At 44.5% G+C, this 21,350-nt stretch overlaps 1 protein-coding gene across 5 annotated transcripts; it reads left to right on the forward strand.

The window, feature by feature from the left end:
- Positions 1 to 157: 157 nt before the first annotated feature.
- On the forward strand, positions 158 to 10,138 carry SLC25A28 (solute carrier family 25 member 28). Of its 5 annotated transcripts, none has more exons than XM_020280617.2 (4): positions 158 to 325; positions 6,918 to 7,146; positions 8,256 to 8,312; positions 9,265 to 10,138. In XM_020280617.2, exons 1-4 carry the CDS (start codon positions 311 to 313, stop codon positions 9,780 to 9,782), a joined length of 819 nt encoding a protein of 272 aa, XP_020136206.1. In that variant the 5' UTR covers positions 158 to 310; the 3' UTR covers positions 9,783 to 10,138. The 5 variants fall into 5 exon arrangements, with proteins under 5 accessions (XP_020136206.1, XP_012623667.1, XP_075865978.1 ...); XM_012768213.2 differs by lacking the exon at positions 158 to 325 and adding an exon at positions 635 to 1,026; XM_076009863.1 differs by lacking the exon at positions 158 to 325 and adding an exon at positions 1,054 to 5,252.
- Positions 10,139 to 21,350: the final 11,212 nt, after the last annotated feature.

Here is a 21,350-nt window from a genome sequence, read left to right on the forward strand (position 1 = left end):
AGACCGGCCCAGGCCGGTTCCGCCTCACGCCCGCTACGAGATCCCGCGGGAACAGAGGTCTCGGGGCCAAGGCTGCCAGTCCTCGAGCCGCGCATCTCAACATCTGGGGCGCACACTCGAGCGCGGGTCCTAACGGCGTCAGTCAGCGGTTTGACCTTGAAGGCCTGGCACCACCCCACCCCCATGCCATCCTGCCCGCAGCGCCCACAGCTCTGCAAGCGCTAGTCAGGGGCCCCAAATCGGCCCCTATCGTAACCCGGCGCCTCGCTCTCTTTCTGTGGCCAATCAGAGACCGACGTGGTGCGGGCCAATGGCCGCGGTCAAGGTATCAAGAGTCGTTGAGCCTATCAAAGTTCAGCCTTAAGTTTCTCCCGCCCTCCTAAAAAGTCGGAGGCGGGTTGATCTTACATGCCGGCCAATCAGTGGCCAATAAACAAGAAGCTTCCAAGATCAAAGAGGAAGGGGTGGGATTTAGGCGATAGCAACGCCTCAGGGCGGAGGAATGACAGACAACTTCGCTAATACCACAAGCAAATTTTTCCTACGTAGGGAAAGGGGTGGAGCCAACTTGGCTTCTGGACCAATGGTTGGTCGAGGGGCGTGCCCGAGGAGCCAAGCGGGAGCCGGAGGCCCCGGGCTCTCTGGGCCGCGCCTGAGGCGGACACCACGGGGCCGGGGGGCGGCGGCAGCAGTGGCGGCGGCGGCGGGGGTGGGCGCCGCAGCTGGCCCGGGTGGATGGAGTTGGAGGGGCGGGGTGCTGGCGGTGTGGCGGGGGGGCCGGCGGCTGGGCCCGGGCGGAGCCCCGGGGAGTCAGCGCTGCTGGACGGGTGGCTGCAGCGGGGCGTGGGCCGGGGGGCCGGCGGCGGGGAGGCCGGGGCCTGCAGGCCCCCGGTGCGACAGGATCCGGACTCCGGCCCGGACTACGAGGCGTTGCCGGCTGGAGCCACTGTTACCACGTACATGGTGGCGGGCGCCGTGGCAGGGATCTTGGAGCATTGCGTGATGTATCCCATCGACTGCGTCAAGGTGAGAGCTGGACCGGGCTCCGAACCCGACCTGGGGCTGACCCGACCCCTGGGTCCTGTCCGGAGCCAGGATCCCGGTTGAGTCGGAGCCGACACGGGTTCTTTCCTAGCTTCTGCCACTACCACACGATTCGAACCGACACTCCATGCAAGCAAGGTCCCGGCTGGGAGTTGATCTCAGTTAGGAACCAGGATCTATTTCTAACTGTCAGTGATATCTGAATCGGGACTCAGGATCGAAAATCTGTCAGCCAAAGCCCTGGATCCCACCTGGGACTAAACAGGAATAGGGTGGGATGGGGTGTCCCAAAGCGCAGGTAAGTACTACTAAGTCGATGAAGGTGAAGCCAACAGGCATGAATCAGACTCTGAATGGGATCTTACTGCTTGATATGTTCTCTGGGTGAGTGCTTTTACAAGCTCCTGTGTCTTATAAGTGATGGGGCACGAACCTGAATCTGGGATCTCTCAGTTAGATAAAGAACTTCCGTATTATTAGTAAATCTGAACCCATGAGTAACTGGAAATCATTGTGCTGTCAGAATTCAGAGTTCCAGACTGGAAATAATATGGAGAAAGTGCATGTTCAGGAGAAGGTTTCGGTTTCTCTCGGAGGCAAGCATGATTCCCCACCTATTTCCTGAACATGAAAATTGAGCTGGGATTAGGATTGTGTAAGTGCGGGGAGAACATCAGCCCCCAAACAAGAAAGATGAAATTGATGGTGTATTTCTTTGGCTACCTGAAGTTGGCAAAAAGGAAGAAGTTTCCTAAAAGGGAAGTGTGCTGGTATTAGAAAGTAGATGTATGAAGAAAATGCAGTTAGATCTACATGAGGACATGATTTGTGTGAAAGCAAAACTAATTTCATTTCACAACCAAGCAGGATGATTAACGAATACAGAAGTCAGGACCTTCTAAAGAAAGCTGGGTGAAGAGGGGAGCAGATTATTGTTCTTTAGATTTGTTATTTTTGTACATTAGTAAAGGTGCCAATCACTAAAGGTGAAGCCTAAATTGAGGGAGAAGTAAACTAGAGGGGACTGTTGAAATAAATATAGTGACAGACTGGTGCCTCTGTTACATGTTAAGGGTAATAGTCACAGTATTCTGGCAGCTGCTTGATGTATACTTCCTCTTCAAATCTGGAACATGTTATGGATTCAAAAGAGAGAATCAGCTTGGGAAGTGCAAAGTAGTTCTCTTCTGCTTCCCCTTGACTCCAGTAGCATTTCATGTTTTCATTAGTAATGTGGATGAGGAAATGAGGAAAGTGCTCATTAAGCTTTGTGAATGGCATTGAGTTGGCAGGAATATTTTAGCATATTACAAGGTAACTACTAACAAGGGCCATATCCACTGAAAATGTGGTAAATGCACTTGACTGAAGTGGACATTAGAATTTTAGTTGCCCTTATCTATTGGGAAAATAGAAATAAACAGTAAAATCCATGAGAGAAAAGTAACGATATTGAAATGTAAAATGAATTAGTACAAATAAAAAAGATGCAATGTTATGTATAGACTCTAAGTTGAATGACTTGGGAGTTAATGCTGTAAATCCAAAAGTTAATATGATCTAGCTGCAAAGTAACCTCACTAAGACTGTGAGTATAGTACAGGGTCTAGGGTGCTGTGTTTCAGGATGAGTATCAAATGAAGCAGATCAGGGAAAGCAGTGAAAACTATTTAATTGCTTGACTAATACAATGTAATAATGTGACTGATTTAGAAATATTACTACAACTTTTCAGTTTAACCACTGGTCTCATTACAACATAATGGGAGGCCGTCTCCCTACTCTGTATATTTACATAATGCTATTGTTGCTGTTAATATTTTATAAGTTCCTGTAGAGATGCTTCTAGAATATTTGGGTGCATATCCTTAATTGGGAAAAATCTTTGTCCTGTGACAAAATGGAATTGATTTTGTAGTAACAGATCACTGCGAATCAAATAAGGCGAATAAAGTGAGAGATCAATTGGGTAATAATGCTTGGGGTCAGAGATAACAGTAGGACTAGAAAGCAAGGAGACTGATTTACTCCTAAGGATTATAAACTCATTGAGGAAACAATTCTCAAAGAGAAAAGTTCCAGAAATGTTTTGCACAAGCACAGCATTGCTAGAATAAATCACTTCTAGCCTTCCAAGGTAACTATTTTAAAGAACAGTTTTTATTCATTTACATATGAGCTTTGGAAGTTTTGTTTTTAAAAAATTAGTCATACAACATTACGGTCATGCCAAAAAGCCTTACATTAAGGAAATAATTATTTGATCTGAAGGAAAAATAAATGCTCAGGAGTTTTCAAAAATATAAAAGCTTATTTTAAAAGAATAATTTTCATTTGCCATTAATGCTGGGATTTTAGAGGGAGGCACTCGGTATGACTTAGTGTCAAAAAGTATGTTAAATGTTTTTGTGCAGGCATGAAAGTAAAATTCAAATCCCTTCCTTTAAAAAGGGCTTTCCAGTTTATTTGTCCCCTGACAGCTATCCTTCTTTAATAAATGGATGGTGTAGGGGAAAAGCAGCCCAACCTTATTCTAAGATTGGAGGGAGAGGTATCCCAGTTGGATCCTAAAGGGCAACCACAATGTTTGCAAATGGAAGCTGACATTGCCTCTTGGCACGCAAGTCTATCCATCCCCAGCCACTTATCGGGTCAAGTTGACTTAAAATATCCTTGGGAGGGACCATGGGAAGTCAGCATAGCCTTGCTAGGCCATGGTTATTTAGTCAGCTATTTCCATGGTCAAAATAGGGAGTCTTGGGAGCCCAGATAAATCCCAGTTTTATTTTCTGGGCTTCAGAGGCAAGCACCAGTCTTTATAGGGACAGGTTCTGCAAACCAAAGCAGTAAGAACCCTTCTCAAAATCATGTGGCTAAATACCCACCTGTCACCAAGGTGCTGTTTTTGGCTCTTTAGTGGTGAGACAAATATCTACTTACATAATGAATTAAAATAGATCTTTCCTTTTTAATTTCCAGTTGGCACAGGAAGTAAATCTTTTTCAAACTCCACATGTAAATGGTTATCTATACACATTCACCTATGAAAGGTTAGGAAATAGAAACGCTAGCTGATTTGATTTTCTTGCATCTAGTAATGATTACAGTTATTCAATAAATGCTAATTGTTATTGTGTGCCAAGCACTATCTGAAGTGCCTTATATACATTTATTCATTTACTCCTTGAAACAACTTCATAAAGTAGACACGATTTTCATTATTTTACAGATGAAGAAAGGAGACTTAAAGAGCAGTTAAGTAACTTATCCAAGGTCACAGAATTTAAGTGGCAGAGTCATGATTTGAACCCATTTTGTCTGACTCCTAGGCCTTCCACATACTCTCCCAAAAGCAGATACCAAGAACCAGGCGAGGCACAGAATTTCACAATAGAGCTTGTCCCTTAACAGATGACCTTCAGAACAATAGCTAAACATATAAATTGTTATAACCACAGAGAAACTTTAAAATGAAAATAAAAAATACAAAATTAACCCTGAGTTAGTAGTGGCTAAGGACCAGTCAGTTGCCCGTGCATATTTGTGAAATGACTTATACAAGAGACAATGCTGCCATCATCTGTAAATTCTTAGGTATGAACAAATATATCTTAGAATCATTTGAATACAATAAAAAGCTTTATATTTATAGCACTTTATAAATTACCAACAGCTTTTACATGCCTTGTCTCTATCTCTTTAAATCCCCACAACAACCCTCTGAGCCAGCCATTCTTGTCCTCATGTTATAGATGACAACTTCGAAGCTCAGAGAGCTGGGGCTCAAACTCAGACTTTTTGACTCAAATGTGGCTTGTCTTACACCAAACCACCTACTTCCCTACAAGTTTGTTTGGCTTTTCTTCAAAGCCAGGCAGAGATTTTTCATACTTAAGGCTATTCATAAATTCTTAGAGATTTCATCTTTCCACAAAAGGTAGATTTATTGGCCCACACGTTTGGGGAGCCATATTCATTTGTTTGACATAGGTTATACCCAGGTCTTCTCTATAACGGTATATTTTCATTAAGTTAGAATTGTTCAGTTAGATTTAGATGTGTGTGTAAAATGTGCAAAGTAGCTTACCAGTTTTCTTTTACGGATGAAGAGTTCCAAGCTTCTGAGGCCAGACCTTTCAAGACTGGTTGAAAATATACCATTGACTCCTGCAGAGCAATGCAGTTTCAAAACATTCCCCCTATACAAGGTCAGTTTTGGACAAATGTAGGAAACACAATTGTTAAGCCACCAGGCCCAGTTTATCTTTGTTTATTACTAGCTATAGCTAGCATAGACTCATAGTCTCTATAAACAACTCCTCTGATGGATTTTATAACCCTGGGGTGATGTGAAAGATCAATAAGCACACTCTTTATTGGAAATACATGGGATTTGTTTTTTGAGGGGGGAGAAGTGGAAAAGAATGTGTCAAATTGTGATAAGTGATACTGTGTGCAGTATTTCTGATTGAACTTCCAATAATTAACCTGTTAGGCTTCCAGTTTTTTGTTAGTAGCAGGCAGAAGAAAATACCTTTAGAAGAATGTGGATTGCTTGTAGCAAACTTGGACCTATTAATCTGGTTGGTTTCTTTTCTCCCATGCTCTTGAGAAAAGGTACTATTCTTGGATTCCATTTGGCCAGCAGGAAGGTTCAAGCTTTTAAATCCAAACTGAATCTAGTGATTGGAATGAAGCAGGAATTTAAACTGGGCATCAGTTGTCCCCTATTGGCTCACCAGTGACTGTACTTGTCATAGTTATGTGATAAAAGATTCATTCATTCTTTCATTCAACAACCATCTTAGGTACCAATTGTGTGCTGGGCACTAGACATTAATTTTTTTTTTTTTTTTTTATTCTTTCTCCACACATTTGATTGTATAATTTTTTTTTTAGACATTTATTTTGTTTTAACCATCAGTCTCCATGCTACTTTAACCTTAAAATGGGTCAGTAGAAGAGAGATTTTTCTGGGGAGACACACTCTTCAGAAAAGACGTGGTATTTCAAAAAGATTAATGTCCCAACTTTTAATAAGGCTTTGTTCAGGAACATCATACAATGTGTCTACCGTACACTTTCATGCAATTATTCACTCCTACAGAGATTCCAAGGTTTATGTTTCACTGAGACTGATTTTATTTGCTGATGCCAATTTTGGGATTTGGTGAATTTAGATTAGAAATCTGGAAGGCCCTTCAGTTTTAGAGACTAGGTTGGTTTCCAACTAGACACTCCCTACCTTCACAGTTTCAGGGTAAACTTTCTTTCCCAGGAAATAAAAGCAGCATCTATTAGGAATGCTTCTTCTGCCAAGATTCTTGGTGTAGACCCAGTTGCCAGTGCCAAATTATCTGAAAAAGTACCAAAAGATGAGCCATCATCTCATTAGTCAGCGTAGAGTGTGGTTAGGAAGCAGGGCCAGGATCAATCTTAGAAGTAAAGCATAAAGTACATTATAGACAGTAAATCCTTGAATTTACCGTTGAATTTAGAATCCATTTGTAAAGAACTCTTAGCTTGAGTGTGTTAACGCATGAAAGCAACTTCTCCTGAAACACGGGCTTAATATTTGTTGCTGTGGCTATGAATTTTTTTGGAGTTCCAGGACACTTACCAAGTATTGATATTCTCAGGGAAAATAATGGTGTTGCACTCTTAGAGTCATTGATGACTAGAAAAGGAAAGGTCCAGGCCTTAGAAAGAGTGGCTTTAGATTTGGAAAGAAGTGAAGTTGGCCTGCATGTGTCCCTCTCAGAGATTGGCACGGATCCATGTAGAAGGTCTGCCCTGTGCCCAAAGCCTGAGTGTAGAAGTGGGGTGAGAAGTTGGCATCGCTGACATTGTGCTTCTCCTTGCTGTAATTTCAGACCCGGATGCAGAGTCTACAGCCTGACCCAGCGGCCCGCTATCGCAACGTGTTGGAGGCCCTCTGGAGGATTATAAGAACGGAGGGCCTATGGAGGCCCATGCGGGGGCTGAACGTCACAGCAACGGGCGCAGGCCCTGCCCACGCCCTTTATTTTGCCTGCTACGAAAAGTTAAAAAAGACACTGAGTGATGTAATCCACCCTGGGGGCAATAGCCATATTGCCAATGGTATTGAGCCTTCCTGTGCTGGTTCCCCCACTTTCCCGACTCTGGGCTTTGCTGCTGTCAGTGCTTTCCAGTTTCAGCATGGTTTGGAGCTGAAGCTCTGGGCTGGGGTAGGCCAGATTGTAAGGGAGGGACTTCCAAACCTGATGTTCTCAGACAACGAGCCGCTTCAACCCCACCTCTCCTTTGGGGCACCTCAACAAAGGGTTACGGTGTCCTCCCTTACCTACCAGCTTGACTTTATCCTCTCATCTTCTCCCTGGCATCAACTTCTAATGCCCTGGTAATGCGGAGACACACACGAACTACCCCCTTGTATATATCTTGATAGTCGGGTGGTGTCCTGCCCCCAGGGCAGGAGTGGAGGTGACCCAGCTGCCCAAGGAAGACACTAATGAAGCTCCAGCTCTTCGCCTTACCTTTGCAGGATCCCAACTGACCAGAGGCAGTTTGTGTGGTTGAGAACATGACAGAGCCTTGACAAGTGAATGGGGGTGGGGCCAAGGAGCTGTGTGGAGAAACCAGAAGGTTGGAGGCTGTGTGGAAGTAAGGGGAAGGATGGCAGCTGAGGGGTTCAGGATTGTGTGGAAACCAAGTTGGGTGTGGAGAGGGTGAGGGATAGAGTAGTTCAGAACCTGAAGGAAAGATCTAGATGGACAAATGTTAGATTTGGAGACTGGAGTTGGGCAGCAGGAGGAAGGCAGGATTCTGTGGTGGAGATCTGACCACCTGGCCCTCGTGCTCTCCTTCCACTGGCGGCGGCTGATGTGCTGGGGTCCCTTGGCAGCAGCGTATCTGCTTCCTGTCTGGGGCATGAGCTACGTTTATCCAAGAACCATCTTTATTGATAAAATCTGGGTTTTTTTGACTCCTCCCAGCCTTCCTAACAAATATGTGGAATGTACTTTGGTGACTTTACTAAGTTGGTGGGAACAAATATCTTCATTTCTTGAACAGGGGTTTAGTAGCAGTGGGTCCCCATCTTTTGGCCTGGCTCTTAACATTCCTTTTCCCTGTGGTTTAGCGCAGTCACTTCCCTTCACTCGGGGGGTTTTAGTGAATTGGTCACCCTCTCTTGGCTTTACATGTGGCAGTTGTTTTCTCATTTGCAGGTGCAGCTGGGTGTGTGGCAACATTACTTCACGATGCAGCCATGAATCCAGCGGAAGGTAATGATTCCTCAGACTATCCCTCTGTGGCACTGCACCTGCATCTCTGGGCTTTTCCTTTATTTCTGGTTTGCAGAAGAAAGGTAGCACATCAGTTTTGGTGGGAAATCTTGTTACCTTGTTTTACCACTAGAGGGCGCTCCCTCCATCTTTTCAGTACTTGGGGGAACCCCTTGGACAGGAAACCTATTAATTGAGATTTAGTTCATCCTTGAGGCTTCCCTGGAATAAGACATGGCTCTGCCTGGCCTATTCCTGGGCCTTCTTGGAAATTCCCTTTGTAGTGGGTTTTATCAGTCCTGAAAGTTTAGCAGATTTTCATTTTTCTTTGAAGAGGTAAAGATAGATTTTGACATTTAAATATATTGCCTTTCTTACTGGAACACAGAGCTCACACCATGCTATCTACTTGAGGGAGTAGGTTATGTTCAGGAACTAAAGCCAGACTCTTTCTGGCTAAGAATGTTGTTTTCATTTTGGCAACATTTCTCTTTCCTCCCCTCTGGGAGGTAACCATCTCATATCTTAGTAGGTAGGTGTTCTTAGTAACTGAGGATTGTGATTGTTAGGGCTACATGTTCATTATTATGTGCACTGTCACTGAGTCATTTCTTGGGAGTTGTGAAAGGATGATAATAATAAATAGGTACTTATTTCAAGGAGTTACTAAACCATAGGTATATATTAACTGGCTGGTTTTAAAGAAATCCTACTGGAAGCAAGTCTGTTATTTTTTGACTCTTTCCAACCCTCTGCCTACTCCTTACCTGTAAAAGGGAAACATTAACTTATCAGGTTAACTGGCAGCTCACTCATACTTTTTTCTCTCCATTCCATTGGCTGATCCGCTGACTTGTAACTCTGAATCTGGACACTCTCCATCACTGGTTGGTTGCTGTCACCGGTTGGTTGCTGTCACCATTTACTTCCTCCTCACTGATGGCACTACCAGTGGTCAAGCAGAGGATGCAGATGTATAACTCACCATACCACCGGGTGACAGACTGTGTACGGGCAGTGTGGCAAAATGAAGGGGCCGGGGCCTTTTACCGCAGCTACACCACCCAGCTAACCATGAACGTTCCTTTCCAAGCCATTCACTTCATGACCTATGAATTCCTGCAGGAGCACTTTAACCCCCAGAGACGGTACAACCCCAGCTCCCACGTCCTCTCCGGAGCCTGTGCAGGAGCTGTAGCTGCCGCTGCCACAACCCCACTGGACGTTTGCAAAACACTGCTCAACACCCAGGAATCCTTGGCTTTGAACTCAAACATTACAGGACACATCACAGGCATGGCTAGTGCTTTCAGGACGGTATATCAAGTAGGTGGGGTGACCGCCTACTTCCGAGGGGTGCAGGCTAGAGTAATTTACCAGATCCCCTCCACAGCCATCGCGTGGTCTGTGTATGAGTTCTTCAAATACCTAATCACTAAACGGCAAGAAGAGTGGAGGGCAGGCAAGTGAAGAAGCACTGAATGAAGAAGCCAGGGGCTCGGATAACACTGCTGCGTCCTGCCCACTCCAGCCACGTTCTGTCTCCTGGCCTGCTCCAGCTTTGAGTGGAGTTGGAAGAAAGGTTGGAAGTGAAGTTGGAAGGAGGGCTCGCCTCAGGCTGCTGGTGTTTTGGCTAACACCGGTTCCTGCCAACCTCTGTTGCAGCCACCTTTCCTTCCAGGCCCTAAGCAAGTGCAGCAAAGCGCACCACACACAGCACGTTTGACAACCTCTCTCCATCCTGGGCCTGAGGACCTGCTCTAGACTGTTATAGAGGGATAAGCAGCTCATTCCCCTGGTTCCTAATAAAAAGCCTTTAAATTAAATGGTTTCACTGGATTTATCTTGTTGAAGGGGAAGTGAAATGCTGTCAACCATTCTTGGTTTTCCTTTAAGTAGAAATCAAGGGACCCAAAGGGAAGGTTTATTGAGTATATCTGTAGTTTTTGTTTCTGCTGATTTTCATGATGATTTAAGACTTCAGGGGCTTATTTCTCTTGTTTTAGGAGTATGCCCCAAAGAATCTCCTTGATGGCTGGAACAATGGGCCTTTGACAGACACTAACTAAACAGGGCTCTTGGTTCCCAATCTCTTCCCTAGGCCTGTATCTGGCACAGAGAGGTAGATCTCTCTAATTCTCAGCACTGCCTGCAGCAGCAAGAGTTTGCACATGGCACTTTGTTCTTTAATATAGTTGTGAAACTAAAATTAGTGAAGCTGCAAGTTCTGGAGATTATGTAATAAACAGTAATACATTTAATTTGATTTTGAGGTTTTTATAAACTACTTCAGTGTATGTGATCTCATTTGGTTCTCAGAAAAACTGAAGTAGGCAGCACAGGTATCATCCTATTTCATAAGCAAGGAGCTCAGAGGGGCCATGACTTGTCCACGGCCTCACAATAAATGCACTACTGGGGCCCCAACCCAGATCTTTTGACCACAGAAGTGAGTCTAACTGTGGCTTCCTCCAGCCAGGAAGGGAGGGCAGGCATAGTCTCCAACCTGCTGCCAGCGAAGGAGCTCCCTACTGTGGAGGGCTCTGCGTGGAGACTTCCACCATGCCTTATTGGTCAGTTTCCCTTTTTTGGATATCACCAGTTATTAGTTCTTCAGTACGCAGAAGTGCCCCCCTGAAAGTTCCACCTCTCATTCTCCTTATGTCATCTGTCATTCATTCAGTAAATTGAGTGTCTCTGTCATGCACTGGTGTTGTGTTGGAGATACAATGATGAATAAAACAATTTTAGCCCATAAGGAATTTATTGCCTGGAGCAGAAGATACATGTAAATAGGCAAGTACAAGACAAAAGAAGAGAGATGATAGGGTAAGCCTAGCATACTCCTGGAGGACAGAGGATACCAGGTCTAGCCTTGGGTGACCAGGGTGGACTTCTGGAGGAAATGACATCTGAGGTGACACCTGGAAGGCAAATAAACCAACTAGGTGAAGAAGGGAGGGGAAATGTTCTATGCAAAGACCTGGAGGTGAGAGAATAAGCATTTGGGGTTCGGGGTGCAGGTAGCTGGGTAGGACTGAAACAACGTGGATGAGGCGTTGCCGCTGCCAAGCAGGGGCTGGCTCTTAAAAGCAATGTTAAGGAGTTTAGGGCAATGCAGAAACTATAGGGCTTTAAGCATAGGTGTGGTGTGATCAGATTCACTGAATTTAAACACTTCACTTAGCCTCTCTGGAGAAAGGATTAGAGAAGCAAGACTGGACAGGTAGGCGGTCTGGTTAGCAGGCTGCTGCGGTAATACAGGCAAGCACAGTGGTGGTCTGCAGCCATGTTAAGGTGGTAAAAGCAATAGGATTGGGTCACACAATAGATCCTGTCCTCCTTCCACCTGACAGCCCCCAAGTACCTATGGAGAATCATGTCTGAATGCACTTGAAAAAAACTGTCAAGAAACCAGAAGGGTCTCCTGTTCTAAGCCTCATTTAAACAGGCTATGCTGCCCCTTTGATTTAGTATGGAAAGGAGAGATGCTAATAATGTCAAGCAGTAGATCAGTGGGTTTGAATCGCCTATGGAGTAAAATAAGCATGATGATATCATTGCAGAGTTAATATCAGAGGGTTTGCTAGTAGAAATGTAAGCAAGTAGCTGCCTCCCTGTATGGACTAAGCAAGAGAACAAAGGGCTGGTCCTCCGGACCTGGTCCCTGCAGTTGGCTTTACAGAGCTACTGTCTGGCATGGTACCTGGCACACAGTAGGCACGATGGCTGTAAGGCTCAGTTTTCAAGAATAGGATATAGGGTAATTTCTGAAAGAATGGCAGACACTAAGACCACCTCAGCTCTAATGCTGTTCACAAATTATGAGAAAAGAATATAATGGTGATCTTCTATCCTTCAGTTGTGCTCTAGCTACTAAAGGACATTTATTTTGGAATTTGGACAGGACATTAGATTCTGCAGGTCTCTTGGGCCAGTCACTAGAGGAGACAGAGGCAGAATAATGTGATAGGGCTGAGCAGTCAGGAATGCCAGTGCCTGGATACCTGGGTCACTTCCATGGGGCTCACCATGCCCAGGAAACCTGTGGACGTTTGAGGGCTTCCCCAGGTCCAGAGTTTCTCTGGAAAGCCAGGTAATTTATGTGACTGACACCCCAAGGATCCAGTACCAAGCCACCATCAAGTGGCCAATTCCTGCACAGTGCTATGTGTCAGTGAAAATAAGAAAATAAGCCATAATCTGTCCAGAAAAAACTTTTCTTACTTGGAGAGACAAGACTAATATGAATGAAACAACCTTGCAATAACACAAGACATATATAGCCATGTACTGGACTATACAGAACCAACAAAAAGGTTTAGAGACAGAAAAGATAAGTGTAGGTCAGCATTTACAGAGAAGAGGGTGGCTTTGATGAATAGAATAAAACAATATTTTTATAGAAGCCAATAAAAGTTGAACCATGATAATTTTATAAAATTTAGAAAACATAGAGTGTGGTGGCTCACTCCTGTAATCCCAACACTTTGGGAGCCCAAGGTGGAAGGATCACTTGAGGCCAGGAGTTTGAGACCAGCCTGGGCAACATAATGAGGCCCTGTCTCAACAAAAAATTTAAAAATTAGCTGCGCATCACGCCATTGCACTCCAACTGGGTGACAGAGTGAGACACCACCTCAAAAATAAAAATATATAAAGTAAAATAAAATATAAAACTTAGAAAACATAGATAAAAAGAAAATACCTCCAATCCCATTAACCAGAGAATGATGCTTTGATCTATACATCATTTAGTGTTTTGTCTACACATAAATATTTTTTGTTAATTTTCAACAATGAGAACTCACTGTAACCAGCTTATTTCACATAACAATATGGTGTCCATCTTTCCATATCATTAAATGTTCTTCCATCACTTCAATGTAAATGGCCACTCATTTCATTATGTGAATGTACATTAATGGCTTATTCAATTGGTCCCGTGTTTCCTTTATAATAATGTATTATCAGAAACATTGCTGTGGGTAGGTAGAATCTGAACGACCAAAAGGAGAGTAGAGAGTTCAGAGTGGGGAGATGGTCTGGTGCCACCCCCTGGCAAACGCAGAAGATCCAGCCTGGAGACCAGGGAGCAGTGTAGGGGAAGAGGGGGTGAGGCTGGCCGTGAGACTGTCAGCATGGGGGTGGGGGTGGGGGCTTCTAAGAAGTCATCTTGCTCAGCATTCCCTCCTGGAGCTTGACCTCACTGCACAGCATCTCTGGGGCTCCCCAGCCCCTGCTCCTGTGTTCGGGGGCTCACTGCTGTGCAAGGCTGTCTGTGTCACTGCTGCAAAGCTCCATCTGTTAGAAAGTTCCTGTCTCTGGCTTCCCCTCTGGGATCACGTCACCCCCTACTTCTGCTGCCTTGGAACAAAGGCCAAGTTCTTCATCATGACCAACAGGGTTTTACCTAATTTGGCCCCTGCTTCTCTCTCCAACCCAAACCTGCCATGTGGAGATGAGGCATTAAACACGAATGCTTATTTTCTTCAAAATCTAAACTATTCCCTCTGCTGTCTTCATTCATTAATTTAGGAGGCTTGATAGGCAATATTCTGGCTAAACTATCAGAAATATCATGCCATTGGTGTTTAGACTGCATATGCAATATTTTGTTAGTTCCTGCTACCTTAGACTGGTGAGTGGAGAACAGGTTCTGTGGGAACTGCACACAGTAATCCATGCATTGTCAGAGCTCCATGAATACAACCTTGACACCATCACTACCGCTTCTGCCACCCACATTCACACACTGAAAGAAAGATTTCTACTTTGAGGCACTTAAGTCTCCATGTAATTTCCACCTGTGATGGCACCTCTGCCTGCTGGGGCAGCACAGAATCAGACTAACCCTTCTCTCTGACAGCCCTTCGAAAATATTAAGACAGCTGTCATGTCACCCAGGGAGGTGGTCAGAGTATAGAGAGCCTGAAAACTAGGCAGAGGACTTTGGCCTTGGCTCGGCAGCTACGGAGGAGCTCTTGTGGTTCTTGAGCGGGGAGGGACATGACTAAAGTAACGTCAGCAGCGCACATACAGGATGATGTAGGGAGGGCAGAGCTGGAGACAGCTAAGGGGCTGTTGTCATCATCTGGACAAGGATGAACCTGAGAAAATTGTTATAAGACAAAGAAAACATCTGATGATAGCTTAGACATTCATGTGGGAACATGTCCGACTTTGTTGTTTTTTTTTTAAGCCTTGCAGTTAATAGTTTATTAGTATCATCCAGAACTCAGATGTTCAGTATTCCTTCTGAAATTACATAAACAAATGCAAATGGCAAGAATCCAAGACAAAATTATATAACAAAACAGCACTCCATCACAAAAGCGTGTAAAATTACAAGAATGCTATTTTAAAATATTGGCACTTTTAAAAGAACAATAATCTCAAAAACCACAAAATTGCAAAATTGTTCCTTAAACTGCTAAGCAGACAAACAGAGCTCTCATAAATGAGTTTGGGTTTTGTAAAGAAAAATTAAATTCAAATAAATTGAATAATTTGTATTGAGATACAAAGTGGAGGTTTCTTCTTTCCTCACATCAATTTGATTCATAAAGGGGCAAACCACCATACAGGAAAATATAACCTTCTTTAAATGTGGTATCATTTTAAAGGCTCACCCAATTAATTAAAGATACTCTTAGTGGAGAATCTCAAGTTGCCTGAGCTGTGCATATTTAGATAAATGGGAAAAGACATTCATAGCCAGCACTTTCCTAGTCTTTGCTGGTACTAACATCAACAAAACATGTTGCCAAAATATGGCAGTCTTGTGTTTTAAGGTCATGCTTTTGGGGAGACATTCTCAGGTCTTCCTTAATGGGGAATTGCAAAATATAACTGCCATTACATGGTAACAGGAGTTAAAGAATAGAGTCCTCATGTAAAGATTAGAACATACTTTTCTATTAGTCCTTCAAGGACAGACTTTCAAAATGTTTTCATTCTATTAATAATAATGCCATATCGGGAGTAGATTGGTTATTCTTCACTTTGTAAATGTAAGTGGTCCATGTGAAATTTGTTATCAACTTTGGAGTTTCAGTTATAGATGAAAACTGTCTCAATTTACCCCCATCATGATATGCAGGGTGTATAGACAAAAGCTTTTTATTAGCTAACTTTATGAAAAGAGAAAGACTTTATAATTATTCATATGACCAATAATGGGCAAAAGCAAAAGACTAGCTTCCCCTCAAGAAGAAAAATTTCAGACCTATGAAAAAGACAACAATACTAATAAAAAAACTATATTTACTTAAAAGCATTCAAAATGTCAACAAAACATCTGCAACCTTTTGTTTTTTGCAATTACAGAGTGGCAGTCAGTTAACAGAACAACAATTATTTCGCATAAGCTGCATCAGAGACAACTGAAGATGAAAAAAATCTACCATCCCCATGTGTAACCAATTTGTGCTGTACACCAACAAGAACCTGCTTTAAATTTCCACGCCAATTTACAACCCCCTTACTGTGCTAGGCAAGGTTAGTGGCTACTGAAAATACCACCAGGACAGGGCTAGCTACAGGCACATCTGATAGTGTGTTAACTACACAAAAAAAAGACACTATACATTTAAAAACAAATCTTTTTCTTTCTTTTTTATTTCAGCATATTATGGGGGTACAAATGTTGGGGTTACATATATTGCCCTTGCCCCACCCGAGTCAGATCTTACACAGCCTTACATTTCATTTTTTTTCTTTAAAAGGAGTAAGTTGTGCACAAGGGGTTAAATGCTTTATAGACAAGAAACATACTGCGCTAGAACCAACTTATTCATCAGCATCATCTTCTTCATCTTCCTCCTCTTCCTTCTTTTTCTTGCTTTTTTCAGCCTTGACTTCCCTTTTTGCTGCATCAGGGTTTCCGTTAGCTCGGATGCAGCAATGTCCTTTTTGTACTTTTCCTTCAGCCCTGCAGCCTTCTTTTTGTCAGGATGCTTGTCACCTGCAGCAGTGTCACTCCACATCTCTCCAGTTTCTTTGCGACGTCACCAATGGAGAGGCCGGGATGTTCTCCTTTGATTTGAAGGCAATACTCAGAACAGAACAAGAAAAAGGCCAAAGGAGGCCTCTTAGGTGCACTGGGATCCTTGAACTTCTTTTTTGTTTCCCCTTTAGGAGGGATATAGGTTTTCATTTCTCTTTCTCTTTTGTTTCCCCTTTAGGAGGGATGTAGGTTCACTTCTCTTTCTTGTCCGCCTTTGCCCTGTCTTCATACTTTCCTTTCTCTTCAGCAGACATGGACTTCCACCTCTCTGAGCACTTCTTAGAAAACTCTGAGAAGCTGACTGAAGCCTCTGGGTGCTGCTTCTCAGGCTCCTCCCAACAAGTTTGCACAAAGAATGCGTATTGATGACATTTTGCCTCTCGGCTTCCTAGAGTCTCCTTTGCCCATGTTTAGTTGTCTTTCCTCAGCAAGGCACAGAGGCGCCCAGTGCCCGTCCTGCTCTCACCTGCCCCGGCGCTGTCTCTGCAGAGCTCTACGTACTGCTGTGGCTGTGAGGGCGGGAGCCGGAGGCAGCCCCCCTGCTCTCTCTGCTCTGGGACATTCTGGTACTGCTAACTTCAGCTAAATGGTTATGGCTGTGTTCACCAAGTTAACCCAGTGTGAAATTACTAATTTTCCTTTTGTAGTTAATATTAGTAAGTTATTTGCAGGGAGGTGCTTGAATCTATGTATATGTCCTGTTCTTCATCAAACGTCACCCACTAGTTTTAGCACAATTGATAATTCCTGTTTAAATCAATTCTTCCTATAATGATTACACAATGATGATATTCTAACTCCATCATTCCTTTTATACTTTTTTTTTTTTTTGAGACACAGTCTCACTCTGTTGCCTAGGCTGGAGTGCAGTGGCATCATCATAGCTCACTGCAACCTCAAATTCCTGGGCTCAAGTGATCCTCCTGCATCAGTCTCCCAAGTAGCCAGGACTATAGGCATGCACCAATATATCTGGCTAATTTTTTTTAAAAAATTCTGTAGAGATGAGGGTCTTGCTATTTTGCCCAGGCTGGTCTTGAACTCTGGCCTTGAGTGATTCCCTACCTCAGCCTCCTAAAATGCTAGGATTACAGGTGTGAGCCACTGCACCCAGCTGACATTTTTTTCTTTTTAATAGCAAGAAATATTCCTCACCTGGAGCCTGTAGGTTTTGTGGATGGGCTTCATGTGGGTCTGTAAACCCCCTGGAGTTTAATGTAAAAGATTGGCTATGTCTGCATTTGGGGTGAGGAGAGAGAATCCATAACTTTCATAAGATTCTCAAAGTGGTCTTTTAATCCAAAAAGTTTAGGGGAGCGAGAAAGAAGAGCAGGAATCCAAAGACTCTCTTAGAGGCCTCCCACTATTGGGGTAGGAAGTTCTGTCAGACCGTGAGACTCTCAGGACAGAGAGGATCTTCCTTATGTTATGTCTCCAGTGCTGGGCACACACATACAAGCAGAGGGAACAGAAACCAAAGGAGAGAAGAGAAACTTGGGAACGAATCTGTACTGTGAAGCAAACTTAAGACTGCTGTTTCTTTCTAAGCATTTCCCCACCAGTGACAACATGACATCAGGTCCAATGTCTTAGATTCTGGGCCTCCAGGTCACACCTAGAACCACACCAGGGTTGAGGGTCAGGGGCCACAGCCTGGGCATCTGTCTATAGGTCTACCCAGAAAAATAAACTGGAAGAAAAATCTCAGTTCATTGCAGAGATACTGACACAAGGCTGACTTTCCCCCGCCTAGGTTTCTATTGGCTGCAAGGCCTGCCAAATTGCAGAACAAGAACAACTATACCTGAATAGGGAAGCTGTGAGTCATGAAGGGTTTGCCCTCTGCAAAGTAAAAGCGTTCTTCAGGTGTGGTGGGAGGTAGTGACCCACCCTGGCATCTAAGATCAGATGTTTCACGGAAGGACAACACTGCTCCTCGGGGAGCATCTGCTGCTGAGGGGGCTGGGATTGTATAATAGACAATGGGGTCAGGGACTTTGGCTCACGGACAGTCTCACCTGAATACCTCCTTCATACAGCACATTCCACTAAGTGCAGCTGAAGAATCCCAAAGAAGTAGACAATCCACTCCCTGCCACGTGGCTAAAAGAATGTTTAGAAAGTTATGTGTAGGCCAGGCATGGTGGCTCATGCCTGTAATCCTAGCACTCTGGGAAGCGAAGACAGGAGTACTGCTTGAGGTCAGGAGTTCCGGACCACCCTAGCAAGGGTGAGACCGCATCTCTACTAAAAATAGAAAAATTAGCCAGGTGTGGTGGCACATGCCTGTAGTCCCAGCTACTCAGGAGGCTGAGTCAGAAGGATTACTTGAGCCTAGGAGTTTGAGGTTGCTGTGAGCTATGATGACGCCATGGCACTCTAGCCTGGGCAACAGAGCAAGACTGTCTCAAAAAAAGAAAAAGAAAGTCATGTGTAAGCAAAAGCAAAATCGTCTAACACAAACCGAGCCCATACGAGCTGGGAGATCTGTGGGGTGGTAAAGGAAGCTCCCTAAAGCAAGGAGTGATATGAATTTTGAAGAAGGGCTGAGACTGGAGAAAGGAGAGACAAGAGACAAGGGCAGTCCTTGGTGATGACCCAGGGAATATGCACAGGTATGGATACAAGACAGCTTGACCCTGACAGCAGAGAAGGGATGTTGCCTCAAAGAGCAAACTGGAGGGGGCTGAGGTCCTATGACCACAAGAAGCATTGTTCTTCAAGAGGAACAATGTGGTGAAAATGGTGTTTGAATGAGCAACTGTGGGTAGGGCTGAATTGGGGCGTTGCCAAACGCAAGGACAGCAAAGGGTGATTAAAGTCCTCTGGATGGGAGAAATTGCCTGGGCTGGACAGGTGGCAGTGGGAACGTGTGGTTCCCACTATCTGCTAGCAGATGAATAAAATATGGAAATAAGAAATTATATTTTATTTTACTCTGTGCACATATATTACATTTTCACATATAGCATTTTGATAAGAAACAATAATTTCTAATTATACATTGATCATCTATTGTGTGCTGATCATTGTGTGTAACTGCTCAGGTGAGCCTCATAACCACTCTTGAGGGAGGTATGTAGGAAGCCAAGTGCTATCACTTGATGTCACATACTCTAAATTTGCTCAGTCAAACATGAGTCTCACGAGAGCCCTGTAAGTTAGGTGTGGCAGGAATTCTTATCCTTGTTTTATAGATGAGAAAACACTGAGGCACTTGCCCACAGTCCCACAGCCATGGGCTGTCAGTGAGCCCTTCGGCCCTTACACTGGGATCTCGTGCCTTGCTTTCACTCTGATTGCACGCGCACGGTGTTAGACTGCCAGGTTTTGGCACAACACCATTTTGGCCTAGATCCGCCCACTTGAGCTAAACACTCTAAATTACTGGCACTGATTTACCAAAGGTTAGTAGTTCCACTTATTCAGGGTCTCAAGATCACTATTATTTCTTCATGCCAGGGTTGGGTCTCAGGAAAGCAAACGAAATGCTGGCAGTCGCTTGGAATCTGAGCAGGCAAGGAGATCCCTGGGAGCCACGTTCCAAGCCCTGTCCACCACGCACTCCTGCCAGCTTGGGATTCACTTCCACTGACCAACTGCCTCCAGCCATTGTCAGAATCCAGGCACCAAGTTCATCCTCCTTTTTCCTCAAATTCTCCCTTCTCCAGGACTATGAGCTGTTTCTTTCCATTTTTCTAAGCCACACAATAGCATGGCCACGATGGTTCTTGCTAGTCTCACTCTGGAACATGTGAACTTAAGGTGTGCTTTGCATCTGGTTAATTCCTGAGATTCCTCCTTTATCTTCCACCCTACTCACCTTGTTCTAAGAGCACTTTCCACAAATTGCAGAGATGGCTACAACAGAGTGCTGGGTGTGTGGTGGGTGGCGAATGCAAGGCCCACACACGGCTCCACAGAGGGCTGGCGGGAGACCCCTGTTCTCGCAAGCTGGAAGGCAGCCAAGGCTGGGCAGGAAGCGAACACTGCCTCGGCTTCCAGCAAAATTCAGGCACTGTATCTGTTCATATCCTGTTAACAGCTTGACGTGGTTCCCATCTGAGAACAGGACATTAAAACAGGCCCTGGAGCAAGGAGTCAGATTAGGGACAGCTCAGCTGCCTGTCTCACAGGTATTCCAGGACAGGTGGCGCCTTTATCCCTCCCCGGGGCACTTTCAGGGTAAGCATATCCCCTCGAAATGGCAGCAGCTCTAAATAAGAACTTTTTCATGGAGCATTTTCTTACTCTAGAGCTTTTCTTCCACAAAATTTACTGAGTACTTACTATGTGCCAGGCATCTGCAATGTGGGTAGTGACAAGCAACTTATAATTTTGCACTTATTATATGCTGGGCCCTGTCCATTCTCATGACAGCCCTGGGAGTTAGCTATAAAAATGCCCTCATTTTGCAGACAAGGAAACCAAGGCTCAGAAAAGTTAAAAAACATGCCTGAACTCACACAGCAAGGACATGACAGAACGAGGATTCCAACCCAGGATTCAAAGGCTGTGTGGCTCACCACTGCTCTACGCGCCACTGAGAAGTGAGAAGCAGACCTCCTAGAGCTCACGTGGGGGGGGGGCAGACTGAGTGTAAACAGATCGTGAACTGTAAGTGCTCTGATAGAGGCATGAAGAAGTGTTTTCTTTCTCCTTCTGCTTGCTCCTGGAGCGGTGCTCGCGGGAGGGACCCCAGGGCCTTCAGTGATGTCCAGTGTAACACTTACGTTCCTGTGGTTGGTCACTTCTTTGCTAGCTGTTGGAGGGTCAAGAGGCCAGTGAGGAGTGGTCACCTTGGAGAGTCCTTTTGTTTACATGACAGGCCAGGGTGGCCATGTCCATTGTCTCACTTAAACCCATCCTGCTGCACTTGCTGTCCCCTCTGCGTGGGACGCTTTTCTCCAGATGCCACCTCGCTTACTCTTTGGCCTCACCTCCCCAGAGAGGTCTTCCCTGAATCCCTTATCTCAAATACCCCCTATACTCTATCCCTTTTACTCAGCTTTATTTCTCTTCCTTTGCTT

This window comes from Microcebus murinus, chromosome 14 (genome assembly GCF_040939455.1).
Source record: "Microcebus murinus isolate Inina chromosome 14, M.murinus_Inina_mat1.0, whole genome shotgun sequence".
Classification (NCBI taxonomy): domain Eukaryota; kingdom Metazoa; phylum Chordata; class Mammalia; order Primates; family Cheirogaleidae; genus Microcebus; species Microcebus murinus.

Coding starts and splice junctions, on each gene's coding strand:
- SLC25A28 (XM_012768213.2), top strand. CDS start 736: ATGGAGTTGGAGGGGCGGGGTGCTGGCGGTGTGGCGGGGGGGCCGGCG. Junction 7,147..8,255: donor CAATAGCCATATTGCCAATG/GTATTGAGCCTT, acceptor TCTCATTTGCAG/GTGCAGCTGGGTGTGTGGCA. Junction 8,313..9,264: donor AGCCATGAATCCAGCGGAAG/GTAATGATTCCT, acceptor TGGCACTACCAG/TGGTCAAGCAGAGGATGCAG.